The sequence below is a fragment of the Sus scrofa genome, chromosome 9 (assembly GCF_054392235.1).
Source record: "Sus scrofa isolate SSC_HxYL_T2T_F1_AM1 chromosome 9, Sscrofa_HxYL_maternal_Yorkshire_Landrace_v2.0, whole genome shotgun sequence".
Lineage (NCBI taxonomy): Eukaryota > Metazoa > Chordata > Mammalia > Artiodactyla > Suidae > Sus > Sus scrofa.
In genome coordinates this window covers 118,362,927-118,376,789 of record NC_139391.1, presented here as the reverse complement: position 1 = coordinate 118,376,789, position 13,863 = coordinate 118,362,927, and the positions used below count along the sequence as shown (strand labels likewise).

The following is a 13,863-nucleotide window of genomic DNA, read 5'->3' as shown; positions in this document are numbered from 1 at the left end:
GTAAGAAAGCAATTTTTAACTTATTATTTTTTGGTTGCTTTACTTTCTTTTTTAAAATGAAAGTTCAGTTGATTTACAGTGTGACAATTTCTGCTGTATAGTATTAACTTCTAATTGTGAAATTTTTTCTAGTAAAGTAGAACTCATGTCCTATCAATAGATAAAAACCAGCGATGATGGAAAAAAAATAAAAATTATTTAATTGGAGTTCTCGTCGTGGAGCAGTGGTTAACGAATCTGACTGAGAGCCATGAGGTTGCAGGTTCAATCCCTGGCCTCGCTCAGTGGGTTAGGGATCCTGCGTTGCCGTGAGCTATGGTGTAGGTTGCAGACATGGCTCGGATCCCACATTGCTGTGGCTCTGGTGTAGGCCTGTGGCTACAGCTCCGATTCGACCCCTAGCCTGGGAACCTCCATATGCCATGAGAAGCGGCCCTAGAAAAGGCAAAAAGACAAAAAAATAAAAAATAATAATAATAAAATTAAAAAAAGAAACTCATAGAAGCTTTTATAGAGAGAGATATAGAAGAATATCAATTCATAAAACTGGAATAATTTTAAGAGTTTTTAGAGGCTGTAATTTTTGATACTTCAGGTTTATGAGCTTTGAGATATTTAAAAATTATGGATACAGTGTAATGCCAATATGTTGCCTGATATATATATATACACATGTATATATACATTATACACATATATGATTGCAAATAATTTCCTTCTATTAAACAAACACTGGTCGAGTGCCTATTTTATCTAGAATTCCATGTTATTATAAAAGACATAAAACATGTATGTGACATACTACCCACTCATGAGCCTTTTAAAATCAATGACAATTGATCAAACCCCATTTCATCTGAGTTTACCTTGCGGATTACACAGATCTTCTTAGTGAGAATTTAACTCTTTCTATCATCATTGTCCAAGCCTATTACATTATGCTTCATAATAATATGCTCTAATTACCTTGACCAGAAAATACCCTCCTGATAGTAGGAAACTTGGAGGTAGCAGGTGTGTTCATGACATAGATTATGGTGATGGTTTCATAGAAATATACGTATCTCCAGAGTCATCAACTTGTATATATTAACAAAAAGATTTTTACATGTCGATCATGACTAAGTGTTTTTTTTTAAAAGAAAAATATCCTCTTTAGATGCTGCTTGGCACCTAGACATTTAGTGGTGTCTAGAGAGGAATACAGACCACCACCTTCTTATTACAGTAATTGTTTGTGGTCATACCAGAAAATCTCTCAGATGAGGAACTTTATGTCTTACCTACTCTATGGGCCACCCCTTTAGGCTTATATAATGAGATTAGTGAATAAGCATAGTGTGTCACCATAGTACTTTTGAGTGACTCATAGCATTTTCCGGCTCAACTTATGCCTGCCTCAAAATTTACATTTGCCAAAGCCTGATATTCTTCATGGGGCTTATAATAATTTACAGAATATTTCAATTACTAATTAATTCCATAAGCATGGAAGAAAGTATAAAAGTATGAATTAAAACTATATGTATCATTTATCTTGTATCATATGGAAATGTGTTAGTTTTTTAGAAAACCTGGTTTGGCCATGAGTGATAAAAATCATATCACAGTTCATAACATTTTGTACTAAAAAGCCATGGTGTTAACTATTATAATACTGATTAATTTGTAATGACTATGTAGGTAAAGATATTTCTATGTAATGGATAGCGTGGGCCTTAAATGTTGAGTCATTCCTTTTGGTCATTCATCTAGGAAACAGGAGTACCTCTTTGATCCCCAAAGTGAAATTAAGAAGAAAACAATAGATAAGAAGCAAAGTGAGAAATTTTTATGTTTTTGTCAATTAAGACCAAATATGTAAAAAGATGTCTAGGGAGGAAATGCTAAATAGTGGGCGTTGGGACAATGACTTACACATGGAACCATTTGGATCCTGGGCAGTAAGAACCACAGACAAATGAAATTTTAATCTTAAATTTGTAATCAAGGTATATAGCTCAAGGTTGTATGTAGATTAAGAGGACAGATTGAACCCAGTAAACAAGAAGCTACATCAGTGATAGTCAGACTACAGTTAAATTTCATGGAAGTATCACCTTCCATTAACTAATCTTATTCCTCCTTGACATTTAATATGAATCTAAGATAAGGATGCACCTAAGCAAATGAATTTTACACAAAGTAAGTACAAAATTGTATTTATTTAAAATGCGAGAGTCAACATGATAAAAGTAGAAAAACTGAAGTGGGACAACTTCATAGGAAATGTGAACCTGAGGTTACAGTTGTGACTGTTAAATTGGAGGTTCTTTCCCACTGAATGGATGATACACCTTGATTTTTTTTTTGGCTTATTTGTTTTTTACTCATGATGATAGTGCTGAATTTAGATAGATCTATAGGAAAATTTGACTAAGGACCTCAATGTCTAGGAATATACTATAAAAATATAATAAAAATACACAAAATAAATGTTTAAAATTTAGTATCATTATATTACATACAACCTAGTTAGAGGGTAATGTATTAAATAAAATATCTGTATGCAATAACACAATATGTAAATGTTTAAAGTATATTGCATAGAAATATTCTGGTATGGAAAATGGACATGATATGATTCTACCTGAAAGAAATAAATCTGTTTACATAATTTAAATTATGCCTATGAAAATATATGCACAGTGAATAATGGAAAACTATGTATAGAATTATTAGCAATAATCACCATTGGCTGCAGTTTTCACAAATGTATTATCTCTTTAGCTTTTCATTGCATGCCATATTTTTCTAAAAATTATGAAAACTTGATGTCAAAATCTGATATGAGGTAGGTGCCACTTTATTCACACAATGAACATTACTACTGAAACTTTAATCCATAAGTCTAATATTTCTAAGAGCCTATAATTGTCTAAATAGAGGAAAAATAAAAATATAAACAAGGTAATTTGGGATTCTAAAAACACTTTTGCCTGAAATTACACTAACATATAATATTGAGGTCATTTTCTTTAATATTCTTGTTTGGTGATGTGGTTCTCCAAAAGAAGTCAATAAAGATATATTAGGATGAGACAAGTGAAACTAAAAACCTATTATCCTCTTAACAATTTAGGAACTATCCCAAATTTATATTAAATGAGGATATTAGAAATGTGGCAACAATCATGATAGAAATATTAATTATTTGACAACCAATAAATCCAGATATGCTTTGAAAATAAGATTGATTCTTCAGTGAGGAACCAGGAATTTTTAGTGAAATACCTGATTCCAAGCTGAAGTGGGAAATGTACAAGATGAATATATGATAATTCATTAAGCTAGAATGAAGACCATACTTTAAATTTATGGATTAGTAACTTTATAATGGAGCTAACTCAGATACCACCTTAATCAAGTAATCCATAGTAGCATCACCAATATGAAATTAATTAACGTTATCTGTGTACTAACGAAAGTCTTTCAGATTAAGGACATTTTCCCCTACAAAAAATTTATAATCTGAACTAAAACATGGACAATCCAATAGAAAACCCCACCTGAGAGATAGTATACAAAAAAAGAATTCCTACTCTTCAAAAATAGTAATGTAAAGGCAAAAAATACTAATTATTTCATATTAGAGGAAAAAATATTATATGGGACGTAGATTTGAATCTTAGACTGGGATGAGCTGAAAAATGCTGTACCTAGAATACTGAACCACGTTAATGTTAATCTCCTGATTTTGGTAACTATACTGAAAATAAATTAGTGAATATCCTTGTCTTTCAAAAAAATAAAGAGTTAAGGGATAAATTTGCATTATGGTTGCACTTAACTCTTATGTAACCAATATGTGTACAGAGAAAAAGAAATGATACAAAAATATGAAAAAATTGATAAAACGTATATATTAGATTTGTTGATAATTCCTGATGCTTATTTGAAAATTAACAAAATAAAAAACAGGCAAAAAAATGGAATAAAAAACCCCAGTGAAGTAGGGACAAGAACACAAGCTTCCTCTGTAATCACTTTAGATAAATAACTTCAATTTTCATTGCTCTCCAGCTCTGGTTGTCCATCACACTTCAGTCCTTTACAGACAGCCTGTCATTAGCAATGGAGAACAACCAATCCTGGATTGCAGAATTCATCCTGGTGGGATTCCAGCTCAGTGAAGAGATGGAATTGTTTTTTTTCATTATCTTCTTCCTATTATATATCTTCAACCTGCTGGCAAATGGCATGATCTTAGGGCTCATTTGCCTCGACCCCAGACTGCACTCCCCCATGTATTACTTCCTAACTCACTTGGCTGTCACTGACATATCTTATGCCTCCAGCAATTTGCCAAATATGCTGGAAAACCTAGTGAAACACAAAAAAACGATCCCTTTTGTCTCATGCACTCTGCAGATGCTTTTCTATTTGGCTTTTGCTTCTGTAGAGTGCCTGATTTTGGTGGTGATGTCCTATGACAGGTATGTGGCGATCTGCCATCCCCTCCAGTACACTGTCATCATGAATTGGAAACTATGCACAGTCCTGGCCATCATTTCCTGGGCATGTGGGTTTTTCCTGGCTCTAGTCCAAGTAAGTCTCTTCCTAAGGTTGCCCTTCTGTGGGCCGCAGAAAGTGAACCACTTCTTCTGTGAAATCCGATCTGTCCTCAAAGTGACCTGTGGTGAAACCTGGATCAACAAAATTTTCCTCTTTGCTGATGGTGTGTTCATCTTAGTTACACCCATTTCCCTGATGTTGGTCTCCTATGTGCGCATCCTCTGGGCCATCCTCAAGATCCAGTCAAAGGAGGGCCGCAAGAAAGCCTTTTCCACCTGTTCTTCCCACCTCTGCGTGGTTGGGTTCTACTTTGGCATAGCCATGATGGTTTACTTGGTCCCAGATGATAGTCACCAACAAGAGGAACAGCAGAAAATCCTTTTCCTGTTTTATACCTTCTTCAACCCATTGCTGAACCCCCTTGTCTACAGTCTAAGGAATGCTCAAGTGAAGGCTGCCTTCCACAGAATATTTCAGAAAAACAGAACAATGTAATGGAGGGTAGAATTGTAGTGGATTTTTCCCTTAAAAAAAATTTCCCAGCAAAATACATGACTGGAAGATGAGCATTACTCAAGTGTAACATCAGCAAGATGGCAGTGTAGGAATTCCCAAGCCCCCCTTCCACCACATAGATGACTTAATAGAGATTAAATTGCCTTTGTGAGAACAACAGAAACAAGGTAAGAGGTCACAGCATCCCAGACTAGGACAAAGCCAAGAAGAAATACAGTGAAGCTTTTAGGCAAATTTATGATGTTTCACCTGCCATAGCCACATTTCCTCCCTGACAGTGTGTTAAGATTAGGAAAAAAATTCCTAACTCCCACCTTCCCCTCAAGAGGGAAAGAAGAATGGACCATGCACACTACTTTCTAGCTTTTCTGGTAGTGGGGGAGCCTGTGGGCTTGTTTTCTGTCATGCCTGACTCGGAGCACTGATGGGAATGGCACTTTGGAGTCTTTGTTGGGGCCACTGAGGAATGTGGCATGCACCCAACTTTTTACAGTAATACAGAGATGTTTTGGATCTTCACAGTTCTCATAGATCTTCCTTGGTGTCCCATTTTTATTTTAAATGAAATTCCCTGATGACATGTGATGTTGAGTGTCTTTGCAGTTGCTTCCTTGTCATCTATCTATCCTCATTGGTGAGGTATCTCTTTACATCTTTTACTCACTTTTATTTAATAAAATTTATTTTTAGACCAATTTTAGAATTATGGCAAGATCAAGTGGAAGGTACAGAGGTACCACAAATACCCTCTGCTTCCATACAAGCATAACCTCCCCGATTATCAGCATCCCCCCACAGAGTGGTACATTTGGTAATATTCATAATGCTGCACTGATACATCATTATCACCCACAGTCCATAGCTTACACTAGAATACACTCATGGTGTTGTATATTCTCTGTGTTTGTTGTACAGTTCTGTGCATCCACAATCATACCATTATACAGAATATTTTCACCACCTCAAAACTCCCCTCTTCCTTCCTCCGTCATTACTAGTCCCTGGAAAACAGTCTTTTAGTTACCTCCATAGTTTTGGCTTTTCAGAATATCACACTGTTGGAATCATAAAATTTGTAGTATTTTCACGTTGGCTTCTTTCACTCAGTAGCATGGATGTAAGTTTCCTATTTTTTTTCCTTGATCATTTTGTTTTAGTGCAGAATACTATTTTATTTTCTGCATGTGCCACAGTTTATTTATCCATTTACCAACTGAAGGACATCGTGATTGCTTCCAAGTTTAGATAATAATGAATAAAGCTGCTTTAAGCGATTCTGTGCAGGTTTTTGTGTGGACATAAGTTTTCAAATCCTTTCGGTAAATACCAAGTAGTATAATTAGTAGATTGTGTAATAAGGGTGTGTTTGGTTTTTAAAGAAACTGTCTAACCTTCAAAGTGACCATATCATTCTCAATGAATGAAGATGAATTTTCCTCAACAATTTATAAAAGTTCCTATTGGTCCACACCCTAATCAATGTTTGGTGTCATCACTGTTCTGGATTTTAGCCATTCTGCTAGGTGTATAGTGATAATTCATTGTTGTTTTAATTTGCATTTCCCTGATGACATAGATATGGTGCATCTCTTCATATACTTATTTGCCATCTATCTTTTTGACCAGGTGTCTGTTAAGTTTTTTGAACCATTTTTAAATTGGATTTTTTGTTTTCTTTAATTTTTTTTAAATCTTTTTAGGGCACCACTTGTGGCATATTGGAAGTGCCCAGGCTAGGGGTTGAATCAGAGCTACAGCTGCCAGCCTATGCCACAGCCACAGCAACACAGGATCCGAGCCACGTCTGTGACCTACACCACAGCTCATGGCATCACCAGATCCTTAACTCACCGAGCAAGGCCAGGGATCGAACCCACATCCTCAGAGTCCTTACTGCTGAGCCATGATGGGAACTCCAGGTTGATTTCTTATTGTGTTTTAAGAGTTCTTTGTACATCTTAGGGTCTAGTCATTTTTTTCTAATTATGCAATTTTTTTTCCCTCTGACTTATGGCTTGTCATTTCATATTCTTAGCAGTGTTTTTCACAGAGCGGAAGTCTTTAATTTTAATGAAATGCAACTATCTAACTCTTCTTTAATGATGAAGAGTTTTTTGAGATTTAGTTAAGAGTTGTCATTTTGTATTTTGAAGGAGAAAGAGTGGACAGTTGTTCTCAGTGTCTTGTGGTTCGCCCTGAGGCAAGCTTTAACAGTCGATACTGAGAGCAGCAATCACAAGAGTGAGGCTTAGAAGTAACTCATTTACTATAAAGCATAGCAGCTTGGTAGACTAACGCTTTAACATCACTTATCATTAACTTACATGAAATTAATAATTGAATCTATATCTGGGATCAGAGAAAGTGTGAACAAATGGTTAATGAAACAAGATTTCTGAGAACCTGAATTCACCTGTATTTACTGGGGAATAAATCCAAGTGAGAAATAATAGATAAGATTAAATCTCAAGGATCAATGGACCAAAAAAAATCAAAATGAAGTTTTCATTGCCAGTAATTACACTGCAAGAAACACTAAACCAAATGTTTGTTTTCATCTAAAATAAATGATCCATGATGGTAATAGTTATAATTATTTTCTTAAGTTTTTGATTTGTTTTATCTTTAGTTTTCAAAAGTATGACTATAATATGCCCAAGTGTTGTTTTACAGTTCCACTTATTCTGCCTGTGATTTGCTGAGCTTGCTGTATTCATGGGAATATAACCATTATCATGTTGGGAAATACTCAGAAATAGTTGCCTCAAAATTTGCTTTTGTGTCATTTTATTTTTGTAGTATTTTTTCTTTCAGTTTTATTGAAGTATAATTGGCACACATCACTGTGTAAGTTTAAGACGTAAAGCATAATGATTTGATTTACATAAAACTTGATTTTTTTAAATCACAATTGGTAAACATCCATCATCTCATATAGATGAAAAAATTAAAGAAATAGAAAAAATTTTCCTTGAGATGAGTACTCTTAGCAACTTTCATATATAATATATGGTAGTGTTAACTGTATTTATTGTGTCATACATTACATTTCTAGTACTAATGTATCTTACAGCCAGGAGTTTGTAATTTTGCTTGCCTTCATCCAGTTCCCTCAGTTTTCAACCCCCCATATCTGATAACCACAAACCTGATCTCTTTTTCTGTGAATCTGATTGTTTCTAAAATATAATGGACCTATAACACTGTGTTTATTCTTATTACACAGCATAGTGATTTGATATTTCTATCCATTTCCAAATGATCACTATGATAAGTCTAGTTGGTATTTATCACTATACAAAGATATTATATAGGTTTTTTTCTCTATTCCCCACCCTGTACCTTTCATACCTTGAATCATTTATTTTGCAACTGGAAGTTGGTACTATTTAACCTTTCTTCCTCACCTATTTCTTTCCTTCTCCCTCCCTCTCTGGCAACTACATGTTCATTCTCTGTATCCATAACTCTGTTTCTATTTTTTTATGTTTGTTTGTTTATTATCATGTAAGATAAATTACCCAATATTTGTCTTTATTTGACTTATTTCACTTAGCATAATAGCTCTAGGTTCATCCATGCTGTTGAAAAATATCAAGATTTCATCTTTTTTTTAATAGTCTATTACGTCTTTATACCACATCTTCTTATCCATTCATCTATTAATTGGCACTGAGGTTGCTTCAATATTGTGGCTATTGTAAATAATGTTGCAATGAACATAGGGGTGCATGTATCTTTTCTAATTAGGTTTTTTGTTTTCTTTGGGGAAATATCCAGGAGTGGAATTGCCAGATTCTATTTGCAATGTTTTGAGAAATCTCCCCAATGTTTTCCATAGTGGATATACCAATTTATATTTCCACCAGCTGTGAACAAGTGTTCCCTTCTTATCCTGACACTGTTGTTTCTTGACTTTTTGATAATAGCCATGCTAATAGATGTGCAGTGATATCTCATTGTGGTTTTGATTTGCATTTCTCTGATGATTAGTGATGCTGAGCACTTTTTTCCTGTGCTTGTTGGTCATCTGTATGTTTTCTTTGGGGGAAAAAAAACAGTCTCTTCTCACCCTCTGCCCATTCCTTAATGAGGCTGTAGGATTTTTTGATGTTCATCTGTATAAGTTTTTTGTATATATTTTTAATATTAACCCATTATTGGATACATCACTTGCACATCTTTCATTCAGTACATGGCATTTTCATTAGGTTGATAGTTTCTTCTGATGTGCAAACAATTTTTAGTTTGATGTGTTTCCATTTGTTCATTTTTGCTTTTGCTTCCCTTGCCTGAGGAAACATATAAAAAAAATTCACTAAGATCAATGTCAAAGAGAGTACTGCCTATGTTTTCTTCTAGGAATTTCTTTCTTTCTACTGAAGTATACAGTTGGTTTATAATATTCATTAGTTTCAGATGTATGACAGAGTGAGTATTTTTACAGATTCTATTTCATTAAGTTATTATGAGATAATGGCTGTAATACCCTGTGCTATAAAATGGGCATTACCTTGTTGCTTATCTATTTTATTTATAGTAGTTTGTATCTCGTAATCCACTATTCGTAATTTGCCTTTCCTCTCATCCCTCTTCCCTTTGGTAACCACTGTTTTTTTTTCTATATTAATGAGTCTGTTTTTGTTAGGCATATATATTTATTTGTATTATTATTTTAGATTTCACATATAAGTGATAACATATAATGTCTTTCTCTAACTTACTTCACTAAACATAATATTTTCTAGGTCTATCTATGATGCCAGAAATGCAGAATTTTGTTCTTTGCTAAGGCTGAGTAATAGTCCATTGCATGTATGTACTATATCCTCTTTATTCATTTGTTTGTTGTTGAGTAATTGAGTTACCTTCATATTTTGGATATTGTAAATAGTGAATATTGGGGCGCATGTTTCTTTTCAAGTTAATGTTTTCATTTGTTCCATATATATAGCCAGGAGAGGGACTGCTGCATCATAGAGTTGTATTTTCAGTTTTTGAGGAAACTCCATACTGTTTTCCATAGTGATTGCATTAATTTATATTTCCACCAACAATGTAGGAGGGTTCCCTTTTCTTCACACTCTATCCAGCATTTATTATTTGTAGACTTTTTGCTGATAGCCATTCTGACTGTCGTGAGGCAATACAATGTTGTAGTTTTGATTTGCATTTATCTAATATTAGCAGTGTTGAGCATCCTTTTTGTGTGCCTATTATCCATGTGTATGCCTTCTTTATTAAAATGTCTATTCATGGTCCAGTGTGAGGTGGTTGTAGAATTAGGGGTCCCAGATCTAGTGGCAGCAGGCTGGTAGGCATAGCTGACATAGCTGGAAGTGGGGTCAAATGTGTCTCAAAGTTGTTATTGACCTGCTAGTGGGTGGGGTCCTGGGTGTGATGCCTTCACACTGGTGGATGAGGTGGTTCCCATGGCTAGGGCCAGCTTGCTGGAGTATGTGACCAGGTACTGGGCCCTCTGGGGGACAGAGCTGGGCCCTGGGGTAGCTGTGGGCTCAGAGGGTCTTAAGGCAGTCAGCCTGCTCATGAGTGGCCCAGTGTTGCTGCCTGGCTGGCCACATGCCACTGAGGCACCTAAGGATGGTTGGTATAGCTGGTGGGAGGGACCACATGTGAAAACTAATATTCTAGAGGTGTCCAGAATGACACTTTGCAGCACCAGTGTCCTCATGAAAGGATGAGCTCCCCAAAAGTATATTGCTAGTGTCTGTGTCCCCAGGGTCAGTTCCGTTTGCTTCCTGCCATTCTAGCAGGGTATCCACGATTAGGATTTCAGTCTTAGCAAGGCTCCTTTTAAGTTATTGCTTTTGCCCAGGGTACCAGAACTTGTAAAATTTGGTGTGTGCTCTTTAAGAATGGAGTCTCTATTTCCCATAGCCCTCTGGCTTTCCCAAAAGATTGCCCTGCTGGCCTTCAAAGCTATAAATTCTAGGGGCTCGTCTTTCTGGTGCAGGAACCCCAGTCTGGGAAGCTGCTTGATGGGGTGCTCAGACCCTTTGCTTCTTAGGGAGAAACTCTGCAACTGTAATTAACCTCCTGTTGGTGAGTTACCCATTGAGGAGAGTAAGTATTGACTTTACAGTGGTTCCTGCCCATCTCGTTGTGGTTCCTTCTTCATAGTTAGTTGTACAAGATCTTATCTGCTAGTCTTCTGATCTCTCTAATTGATAGTTGCTCTGTAAATACTTATAATTTTGGTGTGCCCATGGGAGGACGTGAACTCAGGGTCTTCTTCCTCTACTTGGCCACTCCTATCCCATTTTGTCTGGCTTTTCTTTTGAGTATGGTTAACTTTTTAAACTACATACCCATAGACCTTTCAAACTCTGCTCCATTTTTTTCATTATTTTTAATGCTTTTATTTGAATATTTTCTCTTGATATTCATTTGAATTCACTGAACCTGCTTTAGACTGGGTCCAATCTGGTATTAAACCCACCCAATGTTCTTCATTTCCTTTTCTTTTATTTTCTTTCTTTCTGCTTTTTAGGTCTACACCTGCGGCATATGGAAGTTCTCAGACTTCCAAATAGGACCTACAGCTCCCAGACTACACAGCAGCCAGAGTAATGCAGGATCGGAGCTGCATCTTTGAGCTACGCACAGCTCACAGCAACGCTGGACTTTTAAGCCAGTGAGCGGGTCCAAGGATCAAACCTGCATCCTTGTGGATCCTAGTCAGGTTCATTAACCACTGAGCCATGAAGGGAACTCCCACACCCTATGTTTTCTTAATTGCATATATTATTATTTGCTCCTTAAGAATAAATATCTGATTATCTATGTAGGTTCTAATTCTTCACTGAAATTTTTTAAAAATGTGTGTATCTTTGTTCATTTTATTTGATATAAATGGCAGTTATTTTAAAGTCTTGTAATTTCAATATCTGTGGCATATCTAAGACCTCATTTCTTGGCTCTTTTATTTCTTGATTATTGATAAGTAATTTTTCCTGCTTTTTAAAGTTGGAATGGTATGTTTCAAAGGCTATAGATTATGTTATCATCATATAAAGATTGAGCTTTTGGATTTTTCTCCCTAAAGGCAATTAAATTTGTTGAAGATATGTTGCTCCCTTTAGGACTTGGTCTTAGAGTTGTTAAGACAAATGTTTTTCAGTTACATTTTGCAAGTTAGGACTTGACCAATGCCCAAGAAAGACTCCTACAGATATTTTTGGAATCTTTTTATACATATACTTCCTCTCCTAAATCTCATCTGCTAAAATCTCAGCTTCTTATTAGCCCATCACTCCATTCTGTATTAGAGATGTCAGCTCCCTCATTGGCTTCTCTTTTCTTGAACTCTGTTTGGAAAATACCTGTTGGAAGAAATCTTGTGTGAATGTGAGGATTACTTGTACTTCCCTTGTAAAACAAGTTTTATAACCCAGTCTTACCTGTCGGCTTCTGAAACACACTCATTCAAAGCCTAAGCTCACTTCTGATTGCACTGACAATTTTACCTTTCTCAACAAAGCATTGTGTTGTGAGAAAAAGTTTATTTTGGAAAATTGATGTTGCATATAACAAGTGTTTTTTTAGGCTCAGTACAACAGGAAGAAAATAATAGATTGCACCAGGAGTTCCCGTCATGGCGCAGTGGTTAACGAATCCCACTAGGAACCATGAGGTTGCAGGTGCGATCCCTGCCCTTGCTCAGTGGATTAAGGATCCGTGAGCTGTGGTGTAGGTCACAGATGCGGCTCAGATCCCCTGTTGCTGTGGCTCTGACATAGGCCGGTGGCTACAGCTCTGATTCGACCCGTAGCCTGGGAACCTCCATATGCTGCAGGAAGCGGCTCTAGAAAAGGCAAAAAGACAAAAAAAAAAAAAAAAAAAAAAAGATTGCACCGGTATGAGGAAGGTTTGGCAAGGGCGCATATGTTTGTGTTGTATAATTATAATATATACAAGCAACAACCATACTAGATAACTATCTTATTTTTATTGTGATGTCTGCAAGAAAAGACAGGTAAGGTATAGGAACCATGTAATGCTAAGGTATACCTCAAGATATAGTTTATCAGATACATCAACTCATAAACCAAAGAAGTAAATATTGAGCAAGTTGTTTTGTGGTTGTTAAACATAAAGAGGGTATAATCAGAATAATTGTTGTTATGCATTAGATTGTGTTCTCCCCTCCCCATAATTTACATGTTTAAGTTCTAATTATCAGAATGTGCCCACATGTAAGATTGCATATTTAAAATTAAGTTAAAATGAGGTCATTAGGATGGGTACCATAAATGTGACAGCTGTATTTTTTATTTATTATTATTATTTTTTATTACTCAATTACATTTATAGTTGTACAATGATCATCACAACCAAATTTTATAACATTTCCATCCCAAACCCCCAGCACATCCCCTCAACCCCCAACCTGTCTAATTTGGAAACCATAAGTTTTTCAAAGTCTGTGAGTCAGTATCTGTCCTGCAAAAAAGTTCACTGTGTCCTTTTTTTAGATTCCACATGGAAGTGATAGCATTTGATGCTGGTATCTCACTGTCTGACTGACTTCACTTAGCATGATCATTTCTAGGTTCATCCATGTTGCTGCAAATGCCATTATTTCTTTGCTTTTAATGGCTGAGTAACATTCCATTGTGTATATGTACCACATCATCTTTATCCATGCCTCTGTCGATGGACATTTAGGTTGTTTTCATGTCTTGTGTATTGTATATAGTGCTGCGATAAGCATTGGAGTACACGTGTTTTTTCGAGTCATGGTTTTCTCTGAAAGGATGCCCAGGGGTGGGA

The 13,863-nt window shown here is 35.8% G+C and overlaps 2 protein-coding genes across 2 annotated transcripts in view; both read left to right on the top strand.

Moving 5' to 3' along the window:
* LOC100525599 (olfactory receptor 2A1/2A42-like) overlaps positions 1 to 13,863 on the top strand; it is a 183,698-nt gene that overhangs the window by 42,776 nt on the left and 127,059 nt on the right. The window lies entirely within an intron of this gene.
* Positions 4,108 to 12,931, top strand: LOC100511828 (olfactory receptor 2A2-like). Its single transcript, XM_084978250.1, has one exon. The coding sequence runs from the start codon at positions 4,114 to 4,116 to the stop codon at positions 5,047 to 5,049; it is 936 nt and encodes a 311-aa protein (XP_084834376.1). The 5' UTR covers positions 4,108 to 4,113; the 3' UTR covers positions 5,050 to 12,931.